The 26344-nt window shown below is 40.5% G+C and overlaps 1 protein-coding gene across 31 annotated transcripts in view; it reads left to right on the top strand.

The window, feature by feature from the left end:
- Positions 1-17190, top strand: part of ABI2 (abl interactor 2) — a 164263-nt gene extending 147073 nt beyond the window's left edge. For all 31 annotated transcript variants that reach the window (XM_077448547.1, XM_077448549.1, XM_077448546.1 and 28 more), the window contains 3 exons: positions 12504-12593; positions 14826-14999; positions 15670-17190. In XM_077448547.1, coding sequence (XP_077304673.1) covers positions 12504-12593; positions 14826-14999; positions 15670-15845 — 440 coding nt within the window. In that variant the 3' untranslated portion in view covers positions 15846-17190. The remainder of the gene's footprint in view (positions 1-12503; positions 12594-14825; positions 15000-15669) is intronic.
- Positions 17191-26344: the final 9154 nt, after the last annotated feature.

Here is a 26344-nt window from a genome sequence, read left to right as displayed (position 1 = left end):
GGTGGTTATTATTATACAGAATTGATATAGTGCCAACAGTTTCAGCAGCGCATTACAATATTAGGGCAGACCGTACAGATTCAATACAGGTGGAATCAGAGGGGCCTGCTCGTTTTGAGCTCACAATTTTTAGAAGGGAGGGTCATTTGAAACAAAAGGTAATAACTGTGGGGGATGAACTAGTGGAGAAAATAAAAATGCAGTTGGTAGGTGTGGGTACAATAGGCTTCTCTGAAGAGGTGTTTTTTTCAGGGATTGTCTAGCCCCAGTGGAGAAAAGTAATGTTGTTTGTTTTCCATACAGATTTCCTTAGAACACTTTAGTAAACTGAAAAATTGTGTTTGGAAATGATCTTGTCTTTGGTTTGTAAAAGGAGCCTAATGCATCAGATTGCCTATCATGATAAGCTGGAGAAAAAAAAACAACAAAAAAAGTCCATCAAAAGGCAAAATAATAAAACCAGCTTTTCCTGCAATATTCACCTTTTTAGTTAAGAAAATTCCCCCCACTTTACTTTTTCTGCCACAAAGATGACCTCAGAGGGCCAGCAACATCCAACTCGCTTCTTCTGAGCCCATGTCACCCTGGATCCGCCCCCAACCTGTGATTGGACAATGAAAGGGGAAACGCACAGTAATGAGTCCTTTCTCTTTCAATCTGCTTTCTCTTCCAATTAGCACGCTTCTTGTCAGCACATTCATTGATTGTGTTGCTAATTCCTCTTACACTCTTAAAGCCCCATACACACGATGGACTTTGTAAAAACTTTCCCGTGAACTTTTGTACAAAGGGTGTTGGCCGTAAGTTTGTATTGCATACACACAATCAGACTTTTTAGGCAACAAACACGAACGTAATGATGTTTCAACGTACTGACGACACTTCAAAAGAGGACGTTCAATTACTCCAGCGCCACCTTTGGTCAACTTCTGTATTGTCTGATCTTTTGCATTGGTTCTGAGCATGCGTGTCCGATGGTTTTGTGTACACACGATCGGACTTTGCTCGATCAGACTTATGTTGTCAAAAAGTTTGTCCATTCGCACAGCCAACAAAAGTCCGATGAAAACTGAAAAAGTTTGTCCGATGGAGAGTACACGTGGTTGGATGTTGCTCCAAAACAGCTAATTTGCATGTTTGTTGTCAAAAAGGCTGATCGTGTGTATGGGCCTTAATACTGCTTTACATGGACTGCAGGAGGCTGAGATCAGGTCAAATTCAGGTGCGCACCATTATTTCATTTGTAAAATATACTTAATGTGTCAATGATTACAGAGCTGCATTCATTTAGGCCTCTTATATCTACCTAGAGTTTAACCTTATTCTTTTGAATATTCGTCCACTTGTACCACCAGTTTGTTAACTGAATCTGAATTTCACTGCTACTACTATTACTTTAAACTTGACTATGATCTGATCTCAGTTTTAATATGCTTTGAACGGATGTTTAATATTTACATTTCAGATATTCAAAACAGAAAAGTTGAATCCAAAAACAAAGAAATCATTATCTGATTCTTTTATGGTGCGCTTACCCTGCCACTTTCAACTGGTCCTAAGCACATTTCCCCCCTTGGGCTGGTTTATTTGTGTAGTGCGAGTCCTCTGAGCCATGCTTGGGAGCGGTTACATGTACTATGCCTGGGGCTACTTTGAAGAGGTGGCCCTGAGCACAGTTCACTTGTGAAAACTGTGCCAAAGCACAGAACTCTCCATAGATCCCAATGTACTGAAGCACGGATCCCTGCTTTACAGTCTAGTGGGGTGGGGGGTTTGGGGGAGGAAATGGGAAAGGAGAACAGTTTTAATCAAGTGAGGTTCAGTTTAACTGGCTGAATTTCAATCCATGTATGGGCAGGCTGATTGCACCCAAGTTGATCCATCTACATGTGATGGATGGACGGCTATTGCACATAAAGCGAAAATTTCCCTATTAATGCTGAATGTGTTGATGGCAAAATCTAGCAATATCTTTCTTTGCTTCCACCACAAAAGAAAATCGAGTGATCTATGGCCTGCTTTCGAAAGCTATATCATAACCAACCCCTGACAAGAGACCTTGGGAGGGAGCAAACAGGAGGTTGTAGATAGCTGGAGGTCATGGACACAAATATCGCATAATTCCATCTATTTATTTTAGACATCCATATAGTATTTTAAATTGATACATCAGGCAACTAGTTTTATATAGGGGAGACCAACTGGGCAGACTCTTGTACCACATAGTGGATTAATGCCTTTATAGGCATTAAACTGCCAAAGTCTTTCTCAAAGGATTGGGAAAAAACTTTTCTGAGTATAGGTTAGTGTAGATAAATATTTCAGATTATTTTCTTTGAAACTTCAGCGAAGATCATATTATTTAAAAGTAGAGTTCCAGGCACTATACCTGTGTATAGAGTGAACAAGAATTAAGACATTTTTCAGCTTATTACTGCTATACATATTCCCAGGGAATATTTGGCACAAAAGAAAAATGAAGCAACATGTTCCCGAAGGAGATACGGACGGCAAGAAGAACCTGATGGAGGTTTCAAACCATCCTTTTTATCTTCTTGTGTTTTTTTTTTTTTTGACAGCCCTTTTAGGACTTGTTAAAGCGGAGGTCCACCCTAAAGTGGACCTTCCGCTCATCGGAACCCTCCCCCCCTCCGGTGCCACAATCGGCACCTTTCAGGGGGGAGGGGGGTGCAGTTACCTGGATAATCCAGGTAACTGCACCCACTTCCGGGACAGCTCTCTGCAGAAAGGGGCGTAACTTACGCCCCTTTCCGCAAGTGCCCGCCCCTTCCCGCAAGTGCCCCGCTGCCTGCTGGGAAACACACAGCTTCCAGAGGCAGCGGGGAGCGTCCTTATTGCGCAGCGCAATTCGCGCATGTGCAGTAGGGAACCGGGAAATGAAGCCGAAAGGCTCCATTTCCTGATTCCCATACCCAAGATGGCGGCGGCAGGACCCAACAGACGATCGGCTTCGGGTGCCGACATCGCGGGCGCGCTGGACAGGTAAGTGTCACTATTTTAAAAGTCAGCAGCTGCAGTATTTGTAGCTGCTGGCTTTTAAAAAAAAAAAAAAAAAACGCAGAGTCCCGGTGGACTCCCGCTTTAACACTACATGTGACTGACGTTTTCCTGCATCAGATCAACGCCAGTCACTGCAAGGGCACACAGTTTCTGTGCCCTGTTAACACTGCCATGGAGCCCCTAGGTGCCGAGCACTGCAAAGTCTCCATGTACTGTCTCTTTTTACTCCCTTTAGCCAAGCTGCGGTGCATAGAGATTGTTTGTTGTTTTTTTTTTTTGTTTTGTTTTTTACTTCAGGTATTTGTACAGCGTTATCAATTTACGCAGTGCTTTACATATATATGGTACATTTTACAGCAGCCCTTAAAATCTAAGGTCCCTAACCCACATTCATACATACACATACTAGGGCCAGTTTAGACCTGAGCCAATTAATCTATCGGCATGTCTTTGGAGTGTGGGAGGAAACTGGAGGAAACCGGAGTACTTGGAAGAAACCCACCCAGACACAGGGAGAACATACAAACTTCAGGCAGGTAGTGCTGTGTTTGGGACTGTAACCAATAATCCTAGTGCTGCTAGATGGAAGTGCTAAGAACTTTTAAAAATGCAAAAAAGTTGGAAGAAAAAGTAAACGGTGTGTTGTACTTAAAAGAACACTTTTTAACTGGCAGCTGCCTGCACAGTAAATATTTGTTTTACTGTACAGGCCAGTGTGAATGGGTCCTTTTTTTTTTTTAAAAGCAAAGTTCATGTTTAAAAATAAATAATAAACGCACATGATTTTGCAAGTGAATTTTTCTTTCTTACAGGTGCTTGAAAATCATTTATCCCTCGATCAATCACAGGTCCAATGTCAGGCTCCTAACATTCTTCCTTTTAGGCTTGTACCCGTTTTTCCATATAGACTTTGTTACAAAGCTAGAGGAAGAATGAATAAACTGCTGATCAGCACAATTGCAGCGCGCTCCCTTATGAGAAAAGAGACATAAACAAGTCATGTGCTTTTCTTCTCATTCAATTAATGGAGGGTATGTATGCAATTAGAACTTTACTCTCATACAGCTGGACATACTACTCGTATGTATCGCTCATTCATTCATGTATACAGGAGCCATATAAAATAAAATAAAAATTTAAATTAGTGTAGTTCATTTTTGTAAAAAATTTTTTTAAAAAATGCACATGATTTTGCAGGTGAAAAAAAGTTGTTTTTTACAGGAGCCTAAAAAGCTTTGCACCTTCAAATAGCAGACTGAGGGTGCAGTGGCAGGCTCCTACATTCTTCCTCCAAATTTGTAAGGGGATACGGGCATAAAGCTAAGAGTGAACAAATTATAAGCATGCTTAGTGCGCTTGCAGCCCATTCAAACTACAAGCCGATTTGCCGTAGTGTTGGACGAGACTTGTAGTTAATTTACAGAATCCTGTGACAGGCCTGTGTGGGCAGAGGGGGAAAGGGGGTGAGCAGGGGATGCTTAACAGTGACATGCTGCATGTTACACTCTAAATACAGGTGTAAACTGTAGCAAAGTTGTACGTGTCATTTAACCCTACCCCACTTTATCTAACATTTAATGTATTGGTATTGCTGAATCTTGGCTTCATTCTTCATGACTAGGCTATTAATATTCCTGGCTATGCCTTCTTTCAGAAAGACAGGGTAAAACAGAGGGATGGTGGTGCCTGTCTCTGTGAGAAGTGATCTCAAAGCGAATGTGGAGAGTGTGATACAGATGAAGCATTATGGGTGGGACTGTACATGGGTGTGTGTACTACAAAGGTTATCATTGGAGTTTGTTATAGACCTCCCAGTGTTAATTAGGAGGTGAAGATGTAGCTCCCTGCATAGCTAGGACTGAGATAGTGATAATAAAGGGATTTTAACTACCCAGTAATTGACTGGAGTAATGGCACTGCTGAGACAGTTATGGCTTCCACCCACGGATCCTAAAATAATTGAGCTCTCATTTTTAAAGCCATTGTTTCAAATTTTTAGTCTTTAATGACTGGAATGGTACCACTGGATTGGTGTGGGGCCAATGTGGTGCCTATATTTAAAAAGGGATCAATGTCTTTACCAAGAAACTACAGTGCCTTGCAAAAGTATTCACCCCCTTGGCTTTTTTCGTGTTTTATTGCCTCACAACCTGGAATTAACATGGATTTGCATAATTTAACCCTTTCATGACTAAGCCTATTTTTGGCATTTGGAGTTTACAAGTTGAAATCCATATTTTTTGCTAGAAAATTACTTGGAACCCCCAAACATTATATATATTTTTTTATCAGAGACTCTAGAGAATAAAACGGCGATTGTTGCAATATTTTATGTCACACGGTATTTGCGCAGTGGTGTTTTAAACGCAACTTTTTGGGAAAAGGGACACTTTCATGAATTAAAAATGTGAAAGATAATGTTACGCCGAGTAAATAGATACCAAACATGTCATACTTTATAATTGCACGCACTCGTGGAATGACGACAAAGTACGGTACCTAAAAATCTCAATAGGCGACGCTTTACATTTTTTTTACGGTTACCAGTTTAGCGTTACAGAGGAGGTCTAGTGCTAGAATTATTGCTCTCACTCTGACAATCGCGGCGATACCTCACATGTGTGATTTGAACACAGTTTACATATGCGGGCGTGACTTCCGTATGCATTTTCTTTGCTTCGCGAGCTTGCGGGGACGACGGGTGCTTTTAAAAAAAGATGATTTTTATTTTATCTTAAAATGAATAAATTGTTTAAAAAAAAAATAAAAAATTTGATCACTTTTATTGCTGTCACAAGGAATGTAACTATCCCTTGTGACAGTAATAGGTGGTGACAGGTACACTCTATGGAGGTATCGGGGGTCCAAAAGACCCCCAATCCCTCCTCTACACTTCAAACTATTCAGATCGCTGAAAACGGCAATTCTGAATACTGTTTATTTTTTTAAAACTGGCGCCATTGGCAGCTGAGTAAACGGGAAGTGACATCATGACGCTGCTTCCGTGTTTACTATTAGGAGACTGGAGCGAAGCCGATTACAGCTTCATTCCAGTCCCTGCCCAGCAGCCGGAGGCCTCGGATCGTGAATCGGTGCTCCCGATTGAGCGGCAGCACCGGTAATAGCGGCGGGAGGGACGTCCCCTCCTGCTCCTCCCGCATAACAGCCGAGCGGCTTTTAGCCGCTTCGGTTGTTATGGCTGTATAGCCAATCGCTCGCTGTAAAAAACGGTACCGGGATGATGCCTGCAGGTGCGGGCATCATCCCGGTATATTCCCCGGAAGCCAAGTGCGCTCGGCGGGAAGGGGTTAATTTACAGAACATGCCCACAACTTTTGAAGATTTAAATTTTTTTTATTGTGAAGAAAACAACAAATAGGACAAAATAACAGAAAAAGTTATGTGCCTAACTCTCCCCCCACTAAAGTCAATACTTTGTAGAGCCACCTTTTGCGGCTATCACAGCTCTAAATCACTTTAGATAAGTCTCTTGCCACATCTCAGCACTGGGATTTTTGCCCATTCCTCCCTGCAAAACTACTCCAGCTCCTTCAGGTTGGATGGTTTGCAATTGTGAACAGCAAGTTGCTTTAGCAGTGTGTTTGGGGTCATTGTCCTGCTGGAAGGTGAACCTCCATCCTAGCCTCAAATCGCACACAGTGGTACAGGTTTTGCTCAAGAATATCCCTGTATTTAGCATCATCCATCTTTCCCTTAACTCTGACTAGTTTCCCAGTCCCGACTGCTGAAAAACATCCCCACAGCATGATGCTGCCACCACCATGTTCACTGTGGTGATGTGGTGTTCTTTGCGTGATGTGATATGTTGGGTTTGAGCCAGACATAGCGTTTTTCTTTGGCCAAAAAGTTCAATTTTAGTCTCATGAGATCAGAGCACCTTCCTCCATACATTGTGGGAGTCTCCCACATGCATTTTCGCAAACTCAAAACATGCCATTTTATTTTCTGAAAGTATTGGCTTTCTTCTGGCCGCTCTGCCAAAAAGCCAAACTCTATGGAGCGTATGGCTTATTGTCATCCTATGTACAGATACTCCAGTCTCTGCTGTGGAACTCTGCAGCTCCTCCAGGGTTACCCTAGGTCTCTGTGCTGCCTCTCTGATTAATGCCCTCTTTGCCCAGTCCGTGAGTTTTGGTGTGCGGCCGTCTCTTGGCAGGTTTGCTGTTGTGCAATGTTCTTTCTATTTGGTTATGATAGACTTGATGGACCAAAGATTTGGATATTTTTTTTTATAACCTAACACTGACTTGTACTTCTCAACAACATTATCCCTTGTTTGGAGAGTTCCTTGGTCGTCTTGGCAGTGTTTGGCTAGTGATGCCTCTTTCTTAGGTGCTGCAACCTCTGGGGTCTTTTAAAAAAGGTGTGTATATGTAATGACATATCATGTGACACTCGGATTGCACACAGGTGGACATCATTTCATGAATTATGTGACTTCTGAAGGTAATTGCTTGCTCCAGAGCTTTTTATGTGCTTGATAACAAAGGGGGTGAATACATACGCACATGCCAACTATCAGTTTTTTATTTCTGAAAAATAGTTTTATGTATATCTTTTTCAAATTTTACTTTACCAACTTAGACTATTATGTTCTGATCCATCACATATAATTCAGATTAAAAAAATGTAACTTTTAAAGGCTGTAATGTAACAAAATAGGTAAAAAGCCAAGGGAGGTGAATACTTTTGCAAGGTACTGTATAGACCTGTTTAACCACTTGCTACCCTTGCCAATTCTGATACTTTTGCTCCTACATGTAAAAATCTTTTTTTTTTTTTTTTTTTTGCTAGAAAATTATTTAGAACCCCCAAACATTATATAAGTTGTTTTTTTTTGTTTTTTTTTTGTTTTTTTTAAGCAGAGACCCTAGGGAATAAAATGGTGGTCGTTACAACTTTTTATCTAGCACGGTATTTGCACAGTCATTTTTCAAACGTGTTTTAAAAAAAAAAAAAACTGTCATGCATTAAAGAAACAAATGGAAAAAACATGAAAGTTGGCCAATTTTTTTTGCATATTGTGAAAGATGATGTTACTCCGAGTAAATAGATACCTAATATGTCACGCTTTGAAATTACGCACACTTGTCTAATGGTGCCAAACTTCGGTACTTAAATATCCCCATAGGCAGCGCTTTCATTTTTTTTTTTTACAGGTTTCCTGTTTACAGTTAGAGGAGGTCTAGCACTAGAATTATTGCTCACGCTGGATTATTTCCTAAGTGTACAGAATCTAACTGGGTACTAACAAGTTCATCCAGTAAATATCCAATTTGCCTCTCCAGGGATCAGGAAAGATTTTTTCCCCTCCTGTAGAAAATTGGATCATGCTTTGCTGGGGTTTTTCACCTTTTTCTGAATCAATGGTGGGTATAGGATTGGCGATATGCCATGGGATTGGATTGTATGATTTGTTTTTATTGGTGGAACTATATGGACTTGTCATCTTTCACCCCGACTAACTATGGAGTTTATTTACTAAAGTCAAATCCACTGTGCACTGCAAGTGTACTTAGAAGTGCAGTCGCTGTAGATCTGAAGGGGGGCATGCAAGGAAAATAAACAGCATTTTTGCTGGCACATCATTGGATGATATAAATCAGCAGAGCTTCCCCTCAGATCTACAATGACTGCCCTTCAAAGTGCATTTGTAGTTCACAGTGGATTTGCCTTTAGTAAATCAACCCCAAAGTAACTATCTTTTGCTTGGAGTTCCACAGTAAGTGAACTAAATACGACCTCGCACTAATGTCTTCATTAACAAAATGATTTTAACATTTAGGATGGAAGTGCCTGCTGAATAGGCAGTGTGGTTGTAGCCTATTATAGTCTTGTACTCCCACATTTATTTATGGCCCATGCATGTATTTGCACTGCATTTAAAGAATATCTGTGCCAAGAGAAATATGGATGCTGTCCTGAAAATGCTAATTGCTTGGCAGGCATGCCAGAGACTCTGACATCTGAATATTTCTGCGTAACTGGAATGTATATGCAACCAGTGAAGTCTGAACTCTCTACTTGCATCCAGGTTGTGGGTCATTGACTCAGGAGCTGTTGGCACTGGTTTCAACCAACACATTATTTTCCTGCAATGTTGTGGCTTTTCAATTTGGTTTATACAGGTGATACTCAAAAAAATAGAATATCATGCAAAAGTTAATTTATTTCACGAATGCAACTTAAAAGGTGAAACTAATATATGAGAGACTTAGTTCAAGCTGCGATTTGTCATAATTGTGATCATGGCTTACAGCTCACGAAAACCCCAAACCCCAAATCCACACTCTCAGAAAACTAGAATGTTACATGCGATCAATAAAATATCAGACCTCTGCAAAATATAAGCATGCATATGTACTCAGTACTTGGTTTGGGCCCTTTTTGCAGAAATTACTGCCTCAATGCGATGTGGCATGGAAGCTATCAGCCTGTGGCACTGCTGAGGTGTTATGGAAGAGCAGGATGCTTCAATAGCAGCCTTCAGCTCTTCTGCATTGTTTGGTCTCATGTCTCTCATCTTTCTCTTGGCGATGCCCCATAGATTCTCTATGGAGTTCAGGTCAGGCGAGTTTGCTGGCCAATCAAGCACAGTAATCTCCTGCTCATTGAACCAGGTTTTGGTGCTTTTGGTAGTGTGGGCAGGTGCCAAGTCCTGCTGGAAAATTAAGTCCGCATCCCCATAGAGCTCGTCTGTGGATGGAAGCATGAAGTGCTCCAAAATCTCCTGGTAGATGACTGAGCTGACCCTGGACTTAATGAAGCACAGTGGACCAACACCAGCAGATGACATGGCTCCCCAAACCAACACAGACTGTGGAAACTTCACACTGGACTTCAAGCATTTTGCAGTGTGTTCCTCTCCATTCTATCTCCATACTCTAGGTCCTTTGTTTCTAAATGATATTCAAAATTTGCTCTCATCAGAAAAGAGGACTTTGGACCACTGAGCAACAGACCAAGTCTGTTTTACTTTAGCCAGGTAAGACGCTTCTAACGCTGTTTGTTGTTCAGGAGTGGTTTGAGAAGAGGAATACGACATTTGAAGCCCATGTCCAGGATTCGTCTGTGTGTGGTTGCTCTTAATGTACTGACTCCAGCCTCAGTCCACTCCTTGTGAAAGGCCCCAACACTTTTGAATGGCCTTTTCCTGACGATCATCTCCAGGCTGCGGTCATCCCTGCTACTTGTGCACTTTTTTCTTCCACAATTTTCCCTTCCACATAACTTTCTATTAATTTGCTTTGATACAGCACTTTGGTAACATCCAGCTTCTTTTTCAATTACCTTTTGAGGCTTCCCCTACTTATGGAGGGTGTCAATGGTGGTTTTCTGCACAACTTTCAGGTCGGCAGTCTTTCCCATGATTGTGATTCCTACTGAACCAGACTGAGAGACCATTTAAAGGCTCAGAAACCCTTTGCAGGTGTTATGGCTTAATTGGCTGATTAGAATGGGACACTTTGAGCCTAGACTATTGCACCTTTTCACAATATTCTAATTTTCTGAGATTGTGGATTTGGGGTTTGCATGAGCTGTAAGCCATAATCATCACAATTATGACAAATCACGGCTTGCACTATCTTACTTTGCATGTAATGAGTCTTTCTCATATATTTTTATCTTTTAAGTTGCATTAGTGAAATAAATGAAATTTTGCACGATATTCAAATTTTTTGAGTATCGCCTGTATATTACAATACAAACTTGCATAGTTAATGGGCCTATTGGAAACAAGTCCAAAGACACAGCATGGTGAAGAAAATACAGGTCACTAAAATGTATAGAGCCGTGGTGCCCAAAACGTGGACCACTGGCTTTGTATTTTGCCTGACGTGTCTTGGGCTAGGTTATTCCAACTGCTGGGTACAAAGGAACTTATGATGCATCTGCTGTGTCCTTTACAACTAGCGGACAGCAGCTCCCGATGTGCTGGCTGCATTTCAGTGCCAAAGAGGTTTGCTTACCAGCCCAGATTGCTTCTACTCCTGCTCTTTGGTAAGCAGATTCCTCCAGCAACTTGCACATCAGGAGCTGCTTTTAGCTATTGTTAAGGAAAGCACACACAGATGCAACAAAAGTAGGCCCCAACTCCTTCCTGTACATCCTGATCACATGTACCTACCTGTGTGGAGCTGGAACACACAGCTGATGTACAATGCCCTGCAGAGGTTGTCAGTCCGGCCTTGCAAACTGCAAAGGAGAGTTTAAGGCCACATTCACATTGTGCGGTACATAGAGGCACAAACCTTAATGCACGTTATGCTGCTCTTTACATTGCATTGCGTTAAGGCAGCCCATTCACTTAAATGGGCCATCGTTGCAACACAACAGAACAAAAAGCGTAACTACGGTTTTCCCAACAAATTGTACCACAATACACAGTAGTTCCTTACCACATGTTGATACTCATACATTGAAGAGGCATTTGAGAACACTCCTTCATAATGCTGCAGCATTAAAGTGGGCAGCGTACTGCAAGTAAAAATGCAGTAGTACCATAATTTGTGGTTTTAAGGTGCATTACATGCCCAACATGACACAAGGCAACAAAAAAAACGTAAACCCATTGCTGTAGGGCTGACCTCTGAAAGTGTGGAGAGCTGTACTTAAGAGCTCCTATGAACTCTACAACAATTGGTATAGATGAAATTGTACAGATCAATGTACACTTTTTTTGTTTTCACCTGTAAAAGTGTATGGGCCAAAAAGCAGCCGGGGGGGGTTGTGCTTCATTCATCAAATAACTTTTTCAACGAGATAATAATGTAGGCAGGTTTTTCTGTTCATGGAATCTCAGCATGTGCATGGTACAATTATTTGCCACAGACCGACGGTCAGACATACTGTCCTTATACAGCATGTCCCGTTCACTAATAAAGAATTCCAAAATTTCTGGATTTCAGTGAAGGCAGGTTGAATATGTAGTAGAATGCTTTTCACTTTTGAGTGGATCCTGTACCACTGTGCCTATGATGTATAAAGTGTTAAAGCTTAGCTGCTGACTGCAACAGAAGGAGCACTACTTGGTTCACAGATCACCAGTTATCTGCCTTGCTAAGCTCTGTCCCATGGAATCTGTTTGTGGCAAATGAGACAGTTTTTCTGTATGTTTACTGAATATACCTGTTTGAGTGATGTCACTCTCTATTTGCTATTTAATAACCAAGTCCATGGGACAGTTAGATACTTTAAAAAGCTAGGTTAGATGAAAATTTGCATCAGCTTGAAAACTGCAGAAATTGCACATTGTGTGCTACTGAGTATATTGTGTTTATTTCTCTACAAATCATTTTAGAAGTATATGTTCTTTAAATATATATATTTTAACTATAATAGTTTTCTTGCAGTCCAGATAATGCAATTCCAATGTCTGGATGGGTTAAATATAATTTAATAACGTTTGTAATAAGCACACTTTAAGCTGTGAATACTAATGATGTCCTCTTTCCTCACAGTATCACATGCTCCTCCTCCTCCCCCTTCTATACTACAGGTAACTCCACAGTTACCTCTGATGGGATTTGTGGCGAGAGTTCAAGAAAACAGTAAGTTTGTGTGTAGATAGCCTGCTAAACTTTTAGTCTGTACAACTATTTAGAAAAAAAATTAAGTTACCTAAGCCGGACTTAGCCAAGATTCAAACTAGATGGTTTGAATCTTGGCAGGCTCACCAGGAACCAACCTAGATTTGAACCATGCATGGGCAGACTGAATGTCCCCAAGCTGACGTTATAGCCGCTAGCAATAATCACTGTGTTCTTGCTGGAAGAACAGTGGCTCCGCGGGAGAGATTCCTCCATCAATACTGACTGTGTTGATGGAGGAATTGAGAAATTACTCCATCTATGGCTGGCCTTAGAGTCTAATTTGTTGTGTTTTATAAAAGGGGATACTTTGTTGTAGCAAGATGTGTAGAAAAACATTAGCAGTCCTAATGTATACTTTGTTTTCTGTGCTTGTACATTTATTCACACAATAATTGTTATATTGCAGCTTACCAGTCCTTAGATGTGCTGTGGCATTGATTTTCTCTTTTCATGCCAAGAACATGTTCAGCAGGTAGAGGAAAAAAAGTCGATTTTGTCAGAAATCTAGTGTCTATGTAACTGTTTGAATTGACAAAAAAAGCAAAGAAACTACTACTAGTCTCATAAATCCACCACATAATGGAGATGAAAGCAGATAGATGTATTTGTAATCCAACCTGTGTGAAAACCATAGCTCCTTCCATAGATGCAGTGAAGAAATGGGTGTAGCCACAAAGGGACATGGGCATGTTAAATGCAGGATTACCAGATCGAAATAACGCAGCCACCACATCGAAGGATTAGTAAACTGTAAACTATTAAATTATTATTTTTTGGTTTAGATACACTGCCTGTAGAAAGAATAGTTTCCATGTTATTGTTATTACTAGGTTAATAAGTCCCATAGTGCTGTACAATAACGGTGCTGTTTTTATTATGGTTTACGCTCCAAAGCAAAAAGATAATTATTAAAAGACTCAATAAAGAGTACAATAAAGATGTAAAAGTATCTGCTGTTCATATCTTTCCCTAATCCCATATATATATATATATATATAACACTAAGTACTTAATTACATTTTACTAAGCAAGTAAAATGTGTCTTTGTATTTTGAATTCAGTTTCCCATTAAAAGTTTTTATACTGTGGTTTTGTTTTTTATTTTACAATGTATACAATTTTTCTTTTTAATTAAATGAACATGCAATACAGGAGGGTACATTTCAGCTTTGAGCTAATTTTTAGCTAAGTAAACATTTTTATTTATTTATTTTCCTTCACGCAACGCAGAAAAGAGCTTTTGTAAATTTACAAATACAAGTTTAGATCTACTTGATGGCTGAAAATAAGTATACAAAATATTTGTATACAGCATTTCATATTTACCTGAATAGTTATACAAAGATACTCTACATTTTCTTAAGGCAGAAACACAATAATTTAAGTAGATATATTTCTATTTCTGTGTCATGTTAGTTTCAGTTCCATTTGTGTAATTTAACATTGTAAGGTATGGCTGTGAAGGGAAGACCTCTACTGACACTGTCCACTTTGCCTCTTCTCCATATGCCCTATAGGAAGTTGCTTCCTATGATGGTATACATGGCGGTGGGTGTGACTTTAGCTGGGCTGTTTGTATCCATAGACACTCAGTCAAGCCCGGGCCCCTACTCCCTCTTCACAGTATTGTAAATGAATGACAGCAGCAGAAGCCAATGGCTCCCACTATTCTCAACCAAGCTTGAGAGAGGGAAGAGCAGAGATGCAGATGGGTTTGTGATCCTAATGCAAAGAATGCATTAAGCTAAAATTAAAAAAAATTAAAACTTTTTTGACTTTAGAACCGCTTTAAGACTAAGTTTACGCATGCGGATTGCTTTACAGAAGCCTTGAACAGGCAGTAAAGAGGCAATATTTTGCCTGCTTGGTGCCGGTTTTAATCCTGTAAAGCCTGTGCCACAACTGTAGGCATGCCTGCCAAAGGGGTATCATTTTTTTTCCCATGCCATTTGTACATCCCTGTTAGACTACCTTTGCAGCTGAAGGGGGGGTGGGGGGAGAGAGACAAGTCAGTCAGGTATTTTAATATACCTACAATGACCAATCATATTCTCATTTTCACATTCTTAAGGATTAAAAGATAAAATATGCTTTGTCATTATGAACAGCATTACTTTTCTTCCCATCTTGTTTTCTTAAGGTTATAAATGAGTCCCTTAACATGCATTATTTTGTTTTTGTGTTTTTAAGTTTCAGAAACTCCACCTCCACCACCCTCTGCAGAAGAACCAGTATTTGATGAATCTCCTCCCCCACCCCCACCTCCAGAAGATTATGAAGAGGAGGAAGCTGCAGTAGTAGAGTACAGTGACCCATATGCTGAGGAAGACCCTCCTTGGGCACCAAGAAACTACTTGGAGAAAGGTAATGGTGTAACCAATTTATTCTTACAGCCATCCCTGCTACACTGGAAGTAAACAAGCCTTTATATGTGCCCAATCTTGTGGTCTATTCATACTGTGTTATATCTAACCATTTTGGATCGACTAATGTGGAATATATGATGCATTGTTGCCTTTGGGAGAAACTCTTGTTAGTTTATTTTTCCAGTTAAAGATTTTGAATCTAAAGATGTTCTTTTGCAAACCTAAGTCTTAGCCCTTGTACACACGGTCGGACATTCCGACAACAAAATCCATAGTTTTTTGTCCGAAACTGGTGTTGCATGCACACGGTCGGACAAAGTTGTCTGAAAATCCGATCGTTCGGAACGTGATGTTGCGAGGGGACTACGTTGCGGCTAGTAGCCAATAGCTTTGGTCTTGTAATTTGATCTGAGCATGCGTGGCACTTTGTCCAATTGGATTTTGTTGTCGGAAAAGTTGAGGTCCTTCTTTCTGACGGAAAAAGTCCGAGCCCACACACGATTGGTTTTTACGACAATATAATCCGATCGGACCTTTTCCGTCAAAATTTCCGACCGCGTGTACAAGGGCTTAAATGGATAAATATTTCAAACTGCCAAGCGTTAAATATTTCCTCATTGATACAAGGTTTGCTCTTTACCCTGTTAATATTGTCTTTTTTCTTCCAGTTGTGGCAATTTACGATTATTCAAAGGACAAAGAAGATGAGCTGTCCTTTCAAGAAGGAGCTATCATATATGTTATTAAGAAGAATGATGATGGCTGGTATGAGGGTGTCATGAATGGCGTGACGGGTCTTTTCCCAGGCAACTACGTGGAATCAATCATGCACTATTCTGAATGATGATAGGACCCTGCAACAATCCCTTCTCTCACCAGAATCTTTGGGGCTTTCCAGATTTACATGAGCCCCTGGGGGGCCACATTTATAAACTGAAGGAGATCATTGTCATTTGAACCATTTTAAGTTTTGTTAATTTTTCTTTCTTATTAAAAGAAATAGTGCTACAAGTTGTTTGAACAAAAGTGATCTTCCTGCTGCTAAAGTGCAGTTTTGGGTTATTGGAATTTGTTGGTTGGATTCGAGGTATCTTAAATCTGCAAAAGGGTCTATGACATTACATTTATGGGCCCTATTTCACCCTTATCCCTGTCTGCCTGATGGTCACAAGTATCTGACTAGCCTAAAAGTATTTGATTTTTATCAGTTTCTTCCTGTGCCACGTATGTAATGAGTTAATCCTTGCAGTTTACCAGGTCCTGTAAACTGTTCCACAGCTGCACTAGAAGCAGATTGATGCTAGCTGATATCAAACCTTAGCTGAAGATGGATCTTTATCCATTTATATTGCAGATTGAGGTTATTTTGTTTACTGTGTAAAGCACCAAAGAAACCTTTTTAAGAAGAAACACAGAGAAACTGTTTATCAAGAACATCCAAACAAGAAAAAATATGCACAGCTATAGTAGTGTAGAAATACAATAAAGAAAAAAAGTTTATGCTGTTATGGTGAGTGTACCAACAGCCTTCAGTGTTCAATGGAACAGTTAACAAAATGCCTAGTATACAATTTACTGTTAAGCAACCCCAAAGACTTACTGACTATAGCCATTTATATTATTGACAGTCTTGATATGAGCAAGTATTTTTTCATGTTTACCCATGAAATCCACCTTTTGCTTCATTTGCTAATCTACAGTTCAGTATGTTTATGAATGGACACATGAGCAAACCTTTGAACTGCCACTTGTGTGTTTTTATTCCAGCGCCCAATAAATCTGAATATCCTATAGTAATGACCATTAAGTCTTATCTGTGGTACAAGACTATGACTGAATAGATTTCACTGTGTGTCAAGCCATTCTGTGGCACCACGAGCGTGTTGGAGACAATCAAAAAGATGTGGCCACGTAAGCAGGTGACCTAAAATTGTCACTTTGTACATCTTGCTGGTGGTTTGCAGTCTAGTTGCGAACTCAGGAACTGTTTGTTTACCCTTCCCTAAATAAAATTACAATAATAGCACATAGTTATGCTGACTTTAAATGTTCTTATTCATTGTACTGCATTAATGGCTAGAGACCTCTTTTCATTGCTTTGTGCTAATGCTTGCTGTTATGAAGAAATGGTTTCTTGCAAACCACTTGTATATAATGTGATTTCCCTTACAATAAATCTGTCCAGATCATGATGTCTCCAGATTAGTGGATGTCCTCTACCTGATTTTCTCTATCAGTGCGACAGAGCATTGTTAGCAGTAATTGGGTAGGTCAAAGACCAACTTAATGGTATACCACAATTTTTTTTGCAGATGTCTGAAAACCCTTGTTTATTTAATTGTTTACAAATTAAATAACTTGGTACCTTTGCATCCTATGTGAATAAGAGACAGCATAGTGCAGCTAAGGCCTAAATACTATGAAAACTGCCTAAAATAGGGAACAAAAGGGATTTTGAAGGGGCACTGCAGATTTTTTTTTTTTTCTCCAGCGTTACTTCTGCACAGAAAACACTTATCAGGTTTTATTTTGCTTTGATCTATCTTTTATCATTATTGACATTGCTATTGGGCATTAACTCAGATAAAGATATATATATATATATAATATTATAAATTATGAAATGCAGGTGCTCTAATGGTTCAGCTAACCTTGATCTCCCACCAGGTAACACATGCACACTAGGCTAGGTATGGCTGTGCAAACTGCTCATTGCGCACCCCTGGACTCTGTTTTTGAAAGGAATGCAGGCAGGATGGGATCCCGATCATGCTGTGACCTGGATAGCCAACCAGTGAACCACCCGATCCCCCAGCTTTTAGACCCATTTAAGGGACTTCTTTCAGGAGGGAGCAGGAAGCATATTGTAGGATTACCATATGAATCATACCAGGTTTTGTCATGCATTCACAGCAAAGAAATGTGGAGAATTGCCTGACCATTTCCAGTTACTAACTGTGTAACCAGCAAAACACTCTAAAGTTTGCAAGAGGAGAGAAGGTTATAAAACAACAAAATACCTGAATCTTTACAGGCACTCTCTCTAATAATTCCTCATTGAAATTGCTTGATTATAGTAAGGCGATTTCTTATTACATCATGTAAATTGAACCTGTACCCTGTGACATATATGAGGAGAAGGAGTGTTGGCATAGGCAAAAAGATGTGTTTATCCACATATACCTGGCAGTAAATGCTTAGAAGTGCCATGAAGTGTTTTTTTTTTTTTTTTACAATTTATAATAGTTTCCTGAATTAAAATGGGGTTATGCAATGAGGTAACGTAAGACACCAGCTATGTATATAGTAAAAAAGACAAAAAAAAAATCTTAAGTCATATTCACAATGAACTTTATTAATTCTGTGATAGTTTAGTGGCTTTATTTTTATTTTAAATCCTGGTTTAAAATTTTTGGTTCCATTTTATAGTAGCATTTTTTTTTTTTTATATAGCTGATTCATGCTGCCCAGTGCCAGGGTAGTAGAAGTAAAAATTGTCACATAATACTGTGGAGGTGCATCTGTTTACTGCTGTAATTTGGGCATAAGACTGGGGTTGCTTGTATTGTGTGCAGAAGATTAAAATAATGGTGAAATGTACTGAAGATCAAGACCCCCATTATTTCAATGTAATGTTTTAATTACTGTTAAATATATGTAAAATAAGTCTTGAATCACATTTTACATAATTTTTTTTTTTAGCAATGCAGTTGCACTTTACCTCTAATATGAAACCGATTTTTAAAAAAAAGTAAGCTTTATATCTCCACTTAAAGTTTTGTAAACTATCATTAGAGGATTGTGCCAAAGCAATTGCTTTAACCACTTCAGTCCTGGAAGATTTTAACCCCTTCCTGATCAGAGCACTTTTTGCGATGCGGCACTGCGTCGCTTTAACTGACAATGGCATGGTCATGTGGCATTGCACCCAAACAAAATTGATGTCCATTTTTTTTTTTGCCACAAATAGATCTTTCTTTTGGTGGTATTTGATCACCCCTGCGGTTTTTATTTTTTGCGCTGTAAACAAAAAGAGCAACAATTTAGAAAAAAAGCTATATTTTTTACTTTTTGCTATAATAAATATCCCCCAAAATATATATATATATATATATATAACACATTTCTTTCTCAGTTTAGGCCGATATGTATTCTACATATTTTTAGTAAAAAAATAAAATCGCAATAAGCGCATATTGGTTGGTTTGCCCAAAAGTTATAGCATCTACAAAACAAGAGATAGATAGATTTATGGCATTTATATTATTATTTTTTATTAGTAACGGTGGCGATCTGCTATCTTTTTTTTTTTTTTTTTTTTTTTGTGACTGCAACATTATGGTGGACACATCGGACGCTTTTGACACTATTTTGGGACCATTGTCATTTATACAGCGATCAGTGCTATAAAAATGCACTGATTATTGTGCAAATGACACTGGCAGGCAAGGGGTTAAACCCTAGGGGCTGATCAAAGGGTTAATTGTGTCCTAGGGAGTGATTCTAACTGTGGAGGGGGGGGTGGGCTCACTACAACATGACAGAGATCACTTCTCCCGATGACAGGGAGCAGTAGATCCCTGTCATGTTGCTAGGCAGAACAGGGAAATACCTCCCCATTCTGCTGCTCCGTGTCACGATCCCAGGCCCCCGGTGGACATGCAGTCCGCGGGCACGCTTACGGGGAATATGCAGCGTGCCCACAATGCTGCGTCTTTGACCTTAAGAGTGGAGCATTCATTCACCTTAGTTTTGTAACCATAATCTGTAATTGGCTTCTATTTTAGCTATGCTTGTTTTATTTTATTATAGTAAAATCAAAAAACTTTGAAAGTTCTCAATATTGTGTCTCTGCTACAATTGCTTAGAGTCCCTGGACCTTCTTTGGAATTTCTTTTGAAAAACTGATCATTGTGTTCCTGTTATGGAAGAAGGATCTCTTGTGTGAACCAACTTAACGTGATGGTGAGTTACGAACAAAAAGAACAAATCTGCACATCTGATGATGAATTCCATGAATTCTTCAGCATTATAAGAGGACCCTGCACACATCTAACACAAGTGCAATCATAAAAAAATTAATTATTGTCACATTTTGTTACACTTGTTTACAAAAGTAGAGCAAACTTATGACAATGTTACTTTTTTGGATTTTTTTTAAAACCGAAAGTAGAAAATATTGTTTTTTTTTCGCTTATATATCAAAAAATAAACAAGTGGTGAATAAATACTACCAAAAGAAACCTCTATTTGTGAGAACAGAATTATACAAATTTCATTAGGGTAAAGTGTAGCATGACCGTACAATTCTCACTGAAAGTGCGAGTGCACGGAAAGCTGAAGATTGGTCTGTGAAGGAAAGGGGTGAAAGTGCACAGTATTGAAGTGGTTAAATAGCAGGTCCACTGGAGTTGAAAATAGTTATATGCTGAATGGTTATTTAGGCACTTGAGCTTAATTAAAGAATAACTGGTCTGTTTTGTACGTTATTGATATGCTTATTTTTTTTTAATGGCCCAGATAGACATTTTCGTTGCATTGTGATTCTAAAATTGCAGCATAAATAAGATGCAATAACTTGCATTGTGATGAGTCATCCTATGATAAAAATTATTCACAAAAGAGGATATCCTCTCTAATGTATCACAATAAGAAAAAAGTTTTGTGCTATAATAAACTCAAACTGATAAAAGTAACCAGAAATTATAATAAAGATAAAAAACGGGAGCAGTTCAAAATATTTCACAGTGAATAAGTTATAAGTGATCAGTCCTCTTTAAGAAGAGCATAACAAACTTTCTCTCTTCTTCCAATATAACCAGTGAACCTGTCACCCCAGTGAAGACGAGATGTAAGCTTACCAAATTGGAAGACTCCCTTATTCCGAGTGGTCTATAACCTTTTTAAATGCTCGGCCATGGCGGCAGCTTTCTACTTAGATCACAATCCTGTTCCTCTCCACCGCTCACCAGATAAAGGCAGCACAAGCAAGTGGGAACATATGAAGGCAAGCAAACACTCCTCATAGTGTAGATTTTATCAGTATCATTTATCCCAAAAAACGCACTTACAAGTATAAAAACATGTGCATGTCAATATATTCACCGAGCTGGCAACAATCACATTTTCCGTGTCCTGTACATGACTTCACAGCTGAGGCTCTTCACTATGCATTTCATCATAAACATGCCCTTTCTGGGGCTTAATTTGTTTCATTTTGAATAAGCTGCAAAGGCACGCAACAATTAAGTTTCACACAGACCTCCAGAATTTAAGTCAAAGCAGGGCACCACAAAGTGCTGAAGTGCACATATCTTTTGGTGCACTGACAAGTTGTATTGAGGTGTTCTTATAAATACTGTAGCATGAAAATGGAATTGCTGTAATGGTGCGTTAAGGTTTTCACCTGGCTGTACATCCAGTTACAATAAGAGTACCACAAATGCTCAACCTGCCTAATATCTGCAATATACCACATACTTCAGATTTCAAATGTGTTTAGTCTATAGGGCCAGCTAGTGGCTCATTTCAAGTGCAAATGTAATAATCAAAAACTGTGTCTGAGTGCAATAGTGCAATCATAAATACAGTGAAATAGTCCAATAACAGTAGAAAAAACGTGCATAAAATGTCACAAATGGTTGACAGTCAACTGTGCAAATTAATGCAAAAAGAGAGGGGGAAGGAAGAAATGTGTCCAAGGATTGGAAGTGATAGCCGGCAGATCACTTTGAGAAATCCACCCACACCCAGTGTTCTAGCCTCACCTCAAAAATAGACCCCAATGGGTCTATTCAACCATCAAGGTAATCGATCGTGGCAATCTATGCTTCCTTCCTCTCTGTTGAAGATATCCCAACGGATAAGGGACAGCTGCAGCCTTAAGGGATAAATGGATCTTTTCCCATGCGGTCCACGTTCCACAACGACCTCTTCCAATGTTCCTCCAGATCCGGTTATTATATGAAGGATATAGTCTTTGATATGCCCTGGTGATAATAGAGTCCATTACAGGTGCAGATGGAGTTTAATTTTCATTGCTGGAGATAATTTAAAAGCTGTGAAATTTCCATGTCACTGCAGTTTCTTCTTGTGTTTATTGCACACTGTGTCACTGGAACTGGGATTTGGTCCCCTCCAGTACACAGCGCTCTGACTAGTTTTACACCAACAGGGTATGTGCCTTTTGCAGCGTGTTGTTTTTGTCCTTAGAAAGGTATTATTATAAGTGCAAACCTAATAACATTAAACCACCTGACACTGTTTAAAATACTCTCTCCTGTGGAGCTGAGGGATGTCAGGCAGGACAACACAAACCAAATCTTCTCTATGGGGTACCTGGACATCTATAATCTAACAGAAAAATCATGTCAGTGGGGACATAGTTGGGGTTAAAAGCTATGAGATCATACAATTGGAGGCTCTAGTGGTGAGCACTGTATATTAAGTATATTGGCAGCCTAATCAGCCTAGTATTATCAACTTATTTCTTAAACAATGCTTCCCCAGCCAAAAGTGGTGGAACTACTTATGTTTCTCCTGCATCTGCAGGAAGATGAGCACCATTATACATGCATCATCTAAGGCACTCAAGGAAATATGTGATGTCTGTATTTCCTGAATAGTTTTGATTCTCAAGAGCATCAATCTAAAATTTTTATATAATTGGTTATAATGTATATTTTATGTATTACTTCTCAACTTTAGCATTATATCTGTTGCCATGTATAGCACAGAAGCAGGATGTCCGAAGCACAATATGTATGTTAGTTGGCTGATGGCATTGTAGTGTCTGCAGCTCACTGCAATAGTGTATGCAGTTGTGCTTAGAATGTGTGTACCATTAAACAAAAGAGCAGGCAAAGCACATTTATTTAAAGCGGGAGTCCGCCGGGACTCCGCGTTTTTTTTTTTTTTTAAAGTCAGCAGCTACAAATACTGCAGCTGCTGACTTTTAAAATGGTGACACTTACCTGTCCAGCGCGCCCGCGATGTCGGCACCCGAAGCCGATCTCTAGATCGACACTCGGGTGCTGCCGCCGCCATCTTGGGTATGGGAATCAGGAAATGGAGCCTTTCGGCTTCATTTCCCGGTTCCCTACTGCGCATGCGCAAGCCGCGCGGCGCAATCCGGACGGTCCCCGCTGCCTCTGGGAACTGTGTTTCCCAGCAGGCAGCGGGGCACTTGCGCAAAGGGGGCGGGCAGTTGCGGAAAGGGGCGTAATCTATGCCCCTTTCCGCAGACAGCTATCCCGGAAGTGGGTGCAGTTACCTGGATTATCCAGGTAACTGCACCCCCCTCCCCCCTGAAAGGTGCCAATTGTGGCGCCGGAGGGAGGGGGGGATTCCGATGAGCGGAGGTCCATTTTAGGGTGGACCTCCGCTTTAATTTCTTATGGGCTTCGCAGAGTAGATGGATACCTAATATGTCACGCTTTAAAATTACGAACACTCATAGCATGGCGCCAAACGGTACTTAAAAATCTCCATAGCCTACGCTTTAAACCTGTAACCTGTAAAAAAAAAAAAAAAAAAGTTAAAGATGTTAGAGATGACTGGGTAAATTTCTGCACTGGTGGATTCATTCTCCGGCTTGCAGGCATCATACAGATATTACCTTTAAGGTCAGGAGACTGCGATGGTCAAACCAGAACCTTCACCTTTTTCTGCTGTAACTACTGGAGGATCAACTTGTGCTTAGGGTCATTGTCGTGCTGGAAGTCTAAGAGCATCCCATACACAACTTTCATGCAGAAGAATGCAAATGGTCTGCCAGTATTTTCTGATGACATGCTGCATTCATCTTGCTATCAATTTTCATAAGATTCCCTGTGCCTTTTGGAGTTTACACCACCCCCAAAACATCAGTGAGCCACTACCATGCTTCAGTGGGATAGTATTCTTGTCACTATAGGCCTTGTTGACCCCTCTTCAAACATAGCGCTTATAGTTATGACAATAAAGCTCTATTTTGGTCTCATCACTCCAGATTACAGTGTGGCAGAAGCTGTGTCAAGGTCTTGTCGGTGCATATTGTAACCAGTCCTTTTTGTGTCATTGGTGCACTGCCTATGCTGGATGATCTATGAAGCGGCAGTTAGAACAAGCAGACACCTTCCAATAAATGGGGACCTTATGCAGTTATACTCTTACCGCAGCCCAGAAGGATTGTTTGACCCCACATCTATCAGGGTTTTAGAGATTTATACAGGTTCTTCAAAATGCAAATATATTACTACATTGCCTGATTGCTATACCATGATGCTTATTAACTGTTGTTGGGCTCTGTTTAACCACTTCAGCCCTGGACTATTTTGCTGGGCAAAGACCAGGCCACTTTTTGCGATTCGGCACTGCGTCGCTTTAACTGACAATTGCGCAGTCATGCGACCTGGCTTCCAAACAAAATTAACATCCTTTTTTTCCCACAAATAGAGCTTTCTTTTGGTGGTATTTGATCACCCCTGTGGTTTTTATTTTTTGCGCTATAAACAAAAATAGAGCGACAATTTTGAAAAGACACTTTTTTTTTTTTTACTTTTTGTTATAATAAATATCCCCTAACAATATATATATAAAAAAAATGTTTTCCCTCAGTATAGGCCCATACATATTCTTCTACATATTTTTGGTAAAAAAAATCGCAATAAGCAATTATTGATTGGTTTGCGCAAAAGTTATAGCATTACAAAATAGGGGATAGTTTTATGGCATTTTTATTAATAATTTTTTTTTACTAGTAATGGCAGCGATCATCGATTTTTATTGTGACTGCGACATTATGGAGGACACATCGGCCATTTTTGACTAGTGATGGACGAACTTCCGACGGGACGTTTCGCGAACGCGAAACGCGAACGGACACAAACGTTCGCGAAAACGACCGTTCGCCGCGGGCTCCATTGACTTCAATGGGAGGCGAATTTCGCAAACCTTTAGGTCGAATTTGCGGCCACGGGGTAATTATTAGGGGGTAGCACGTAGTCCCACCACCTGGACAATAGCATAATACATGTATGAGGTGAATTTGGGATCGATAACTACAAGCATTTTTTTTTTATTTGGGAAATTGTTCTGACAATTCAGGACTATGGAGCTAATGAAGGCAATGGAGGAGAGGGAAGGTCAGGGACCAGGGTAGGCAAACAAGAGGGTGCAGGAGATACAGAGCACTGACAGCAGCACCGTAATACAGAGCACTGACATCAGCACCGTGACATACAGCGCTGACAGCAGCTCCGTGACATACAGCGCTGACAGCAGCTCCGTGACATACAGCGCTGACAGCAGCTCCGTGACATACAGCGCTGACAGCAGCTCCGTGACATACAGCGCTGACAGCAGCTCCGTGACATACAGCGCTGACAGCAGCACCGTGACATACAGCGCTGACAGCAGCTCCGTGACATACAGCGCTGACAGCAGCTCCGTGACATACAGCGCTGACAGCAGCTCCGTGACATACAGCACTGACAGCAGCTCCGTGACATACAGCGCTGACAGCAGCTCCGTGACATACAGCGCTGACAGCAGCACCGTGACATACAGCGCTGACAGCAGCTCCGTGACATACAGCGCTGACAGCAGCTCCGTGACATACAGCGCTGACAGCAGCTCCGTGACATACAGCGCTGACAGCAGCTCCGTGACATACAGCGCTGACAGCAGCTCCGTGACATACAGCGCTGACAGCAGCTCCGTGACATACAGCGCTGACAGCAGCTCCGTGACATACAGCGCTGACAGCAGCTCCGTGACATACAGCGCTGACAGCAGCTCCGTGACATACAGCGCTGACAGCAGCTCCGTGACATACAGCGCTGACAGCAGCACCGTAAGCAGCCCCAGGAGGAAGTCAGCACAGCACAGGGATGGTGTGATCCCCTCATAATAAGAACCCCCAGGAGGAAGTCAGCACAGCACAGGGATGGTGGGAGCCCCTCATAATAAGAACACCCAGGAGGAAGTCAGCACAGCACAGGGATGGTGGGAACCCCTCATAATAAGCAGCCCCAGTAGAAATATGACACCGCTCAACCTCTTCAAAGAGGAGGGTAGGGGCATATAGTACGGTGTGCTTTTTTGGGTCAGGGAAGTGAGCCAAATGAATTAAGAAGGTCTGTGTGCTTGATTCCAAAAATTGTTTATAGACATATACATGGTCTACTGATCACATGTGTTGAATTCCTCCGAGATCCATGCCTCATTCATTTTTAGAAATGTGAGGTAGTTAACACTGTGGTGAGCTAGGCGAGTACGCTTATCGGTCACAATCCCCCCTGCTGCGCTGAACGTCCTTTCGGACAGGACACTGGATGAGGGGCAAGCCAACAGTTCGATTGC

The sequence above is a fragment of the Lithobates pipiens genome, unplaced genomic scaffold, assembly GCF_037356315.1.
Source record: "Lithobates pipiens isolate NorthernLeopardFrog02 unplaced genomic scaffold, aLitPip1_a1.2 Scaffold_22, whole genome shotgun sequence".
NCBI classification, from domain to species: Eukaryota; Metazoa; Chordata; class Amphibia; order Anura; family Ranidae; genus Lithobates; species Lithobates pipiens.
Note: the sequence above shows the minus strand (reverse complement) of the source record. Positions and strands in the feature narration are given on the sequence as shown.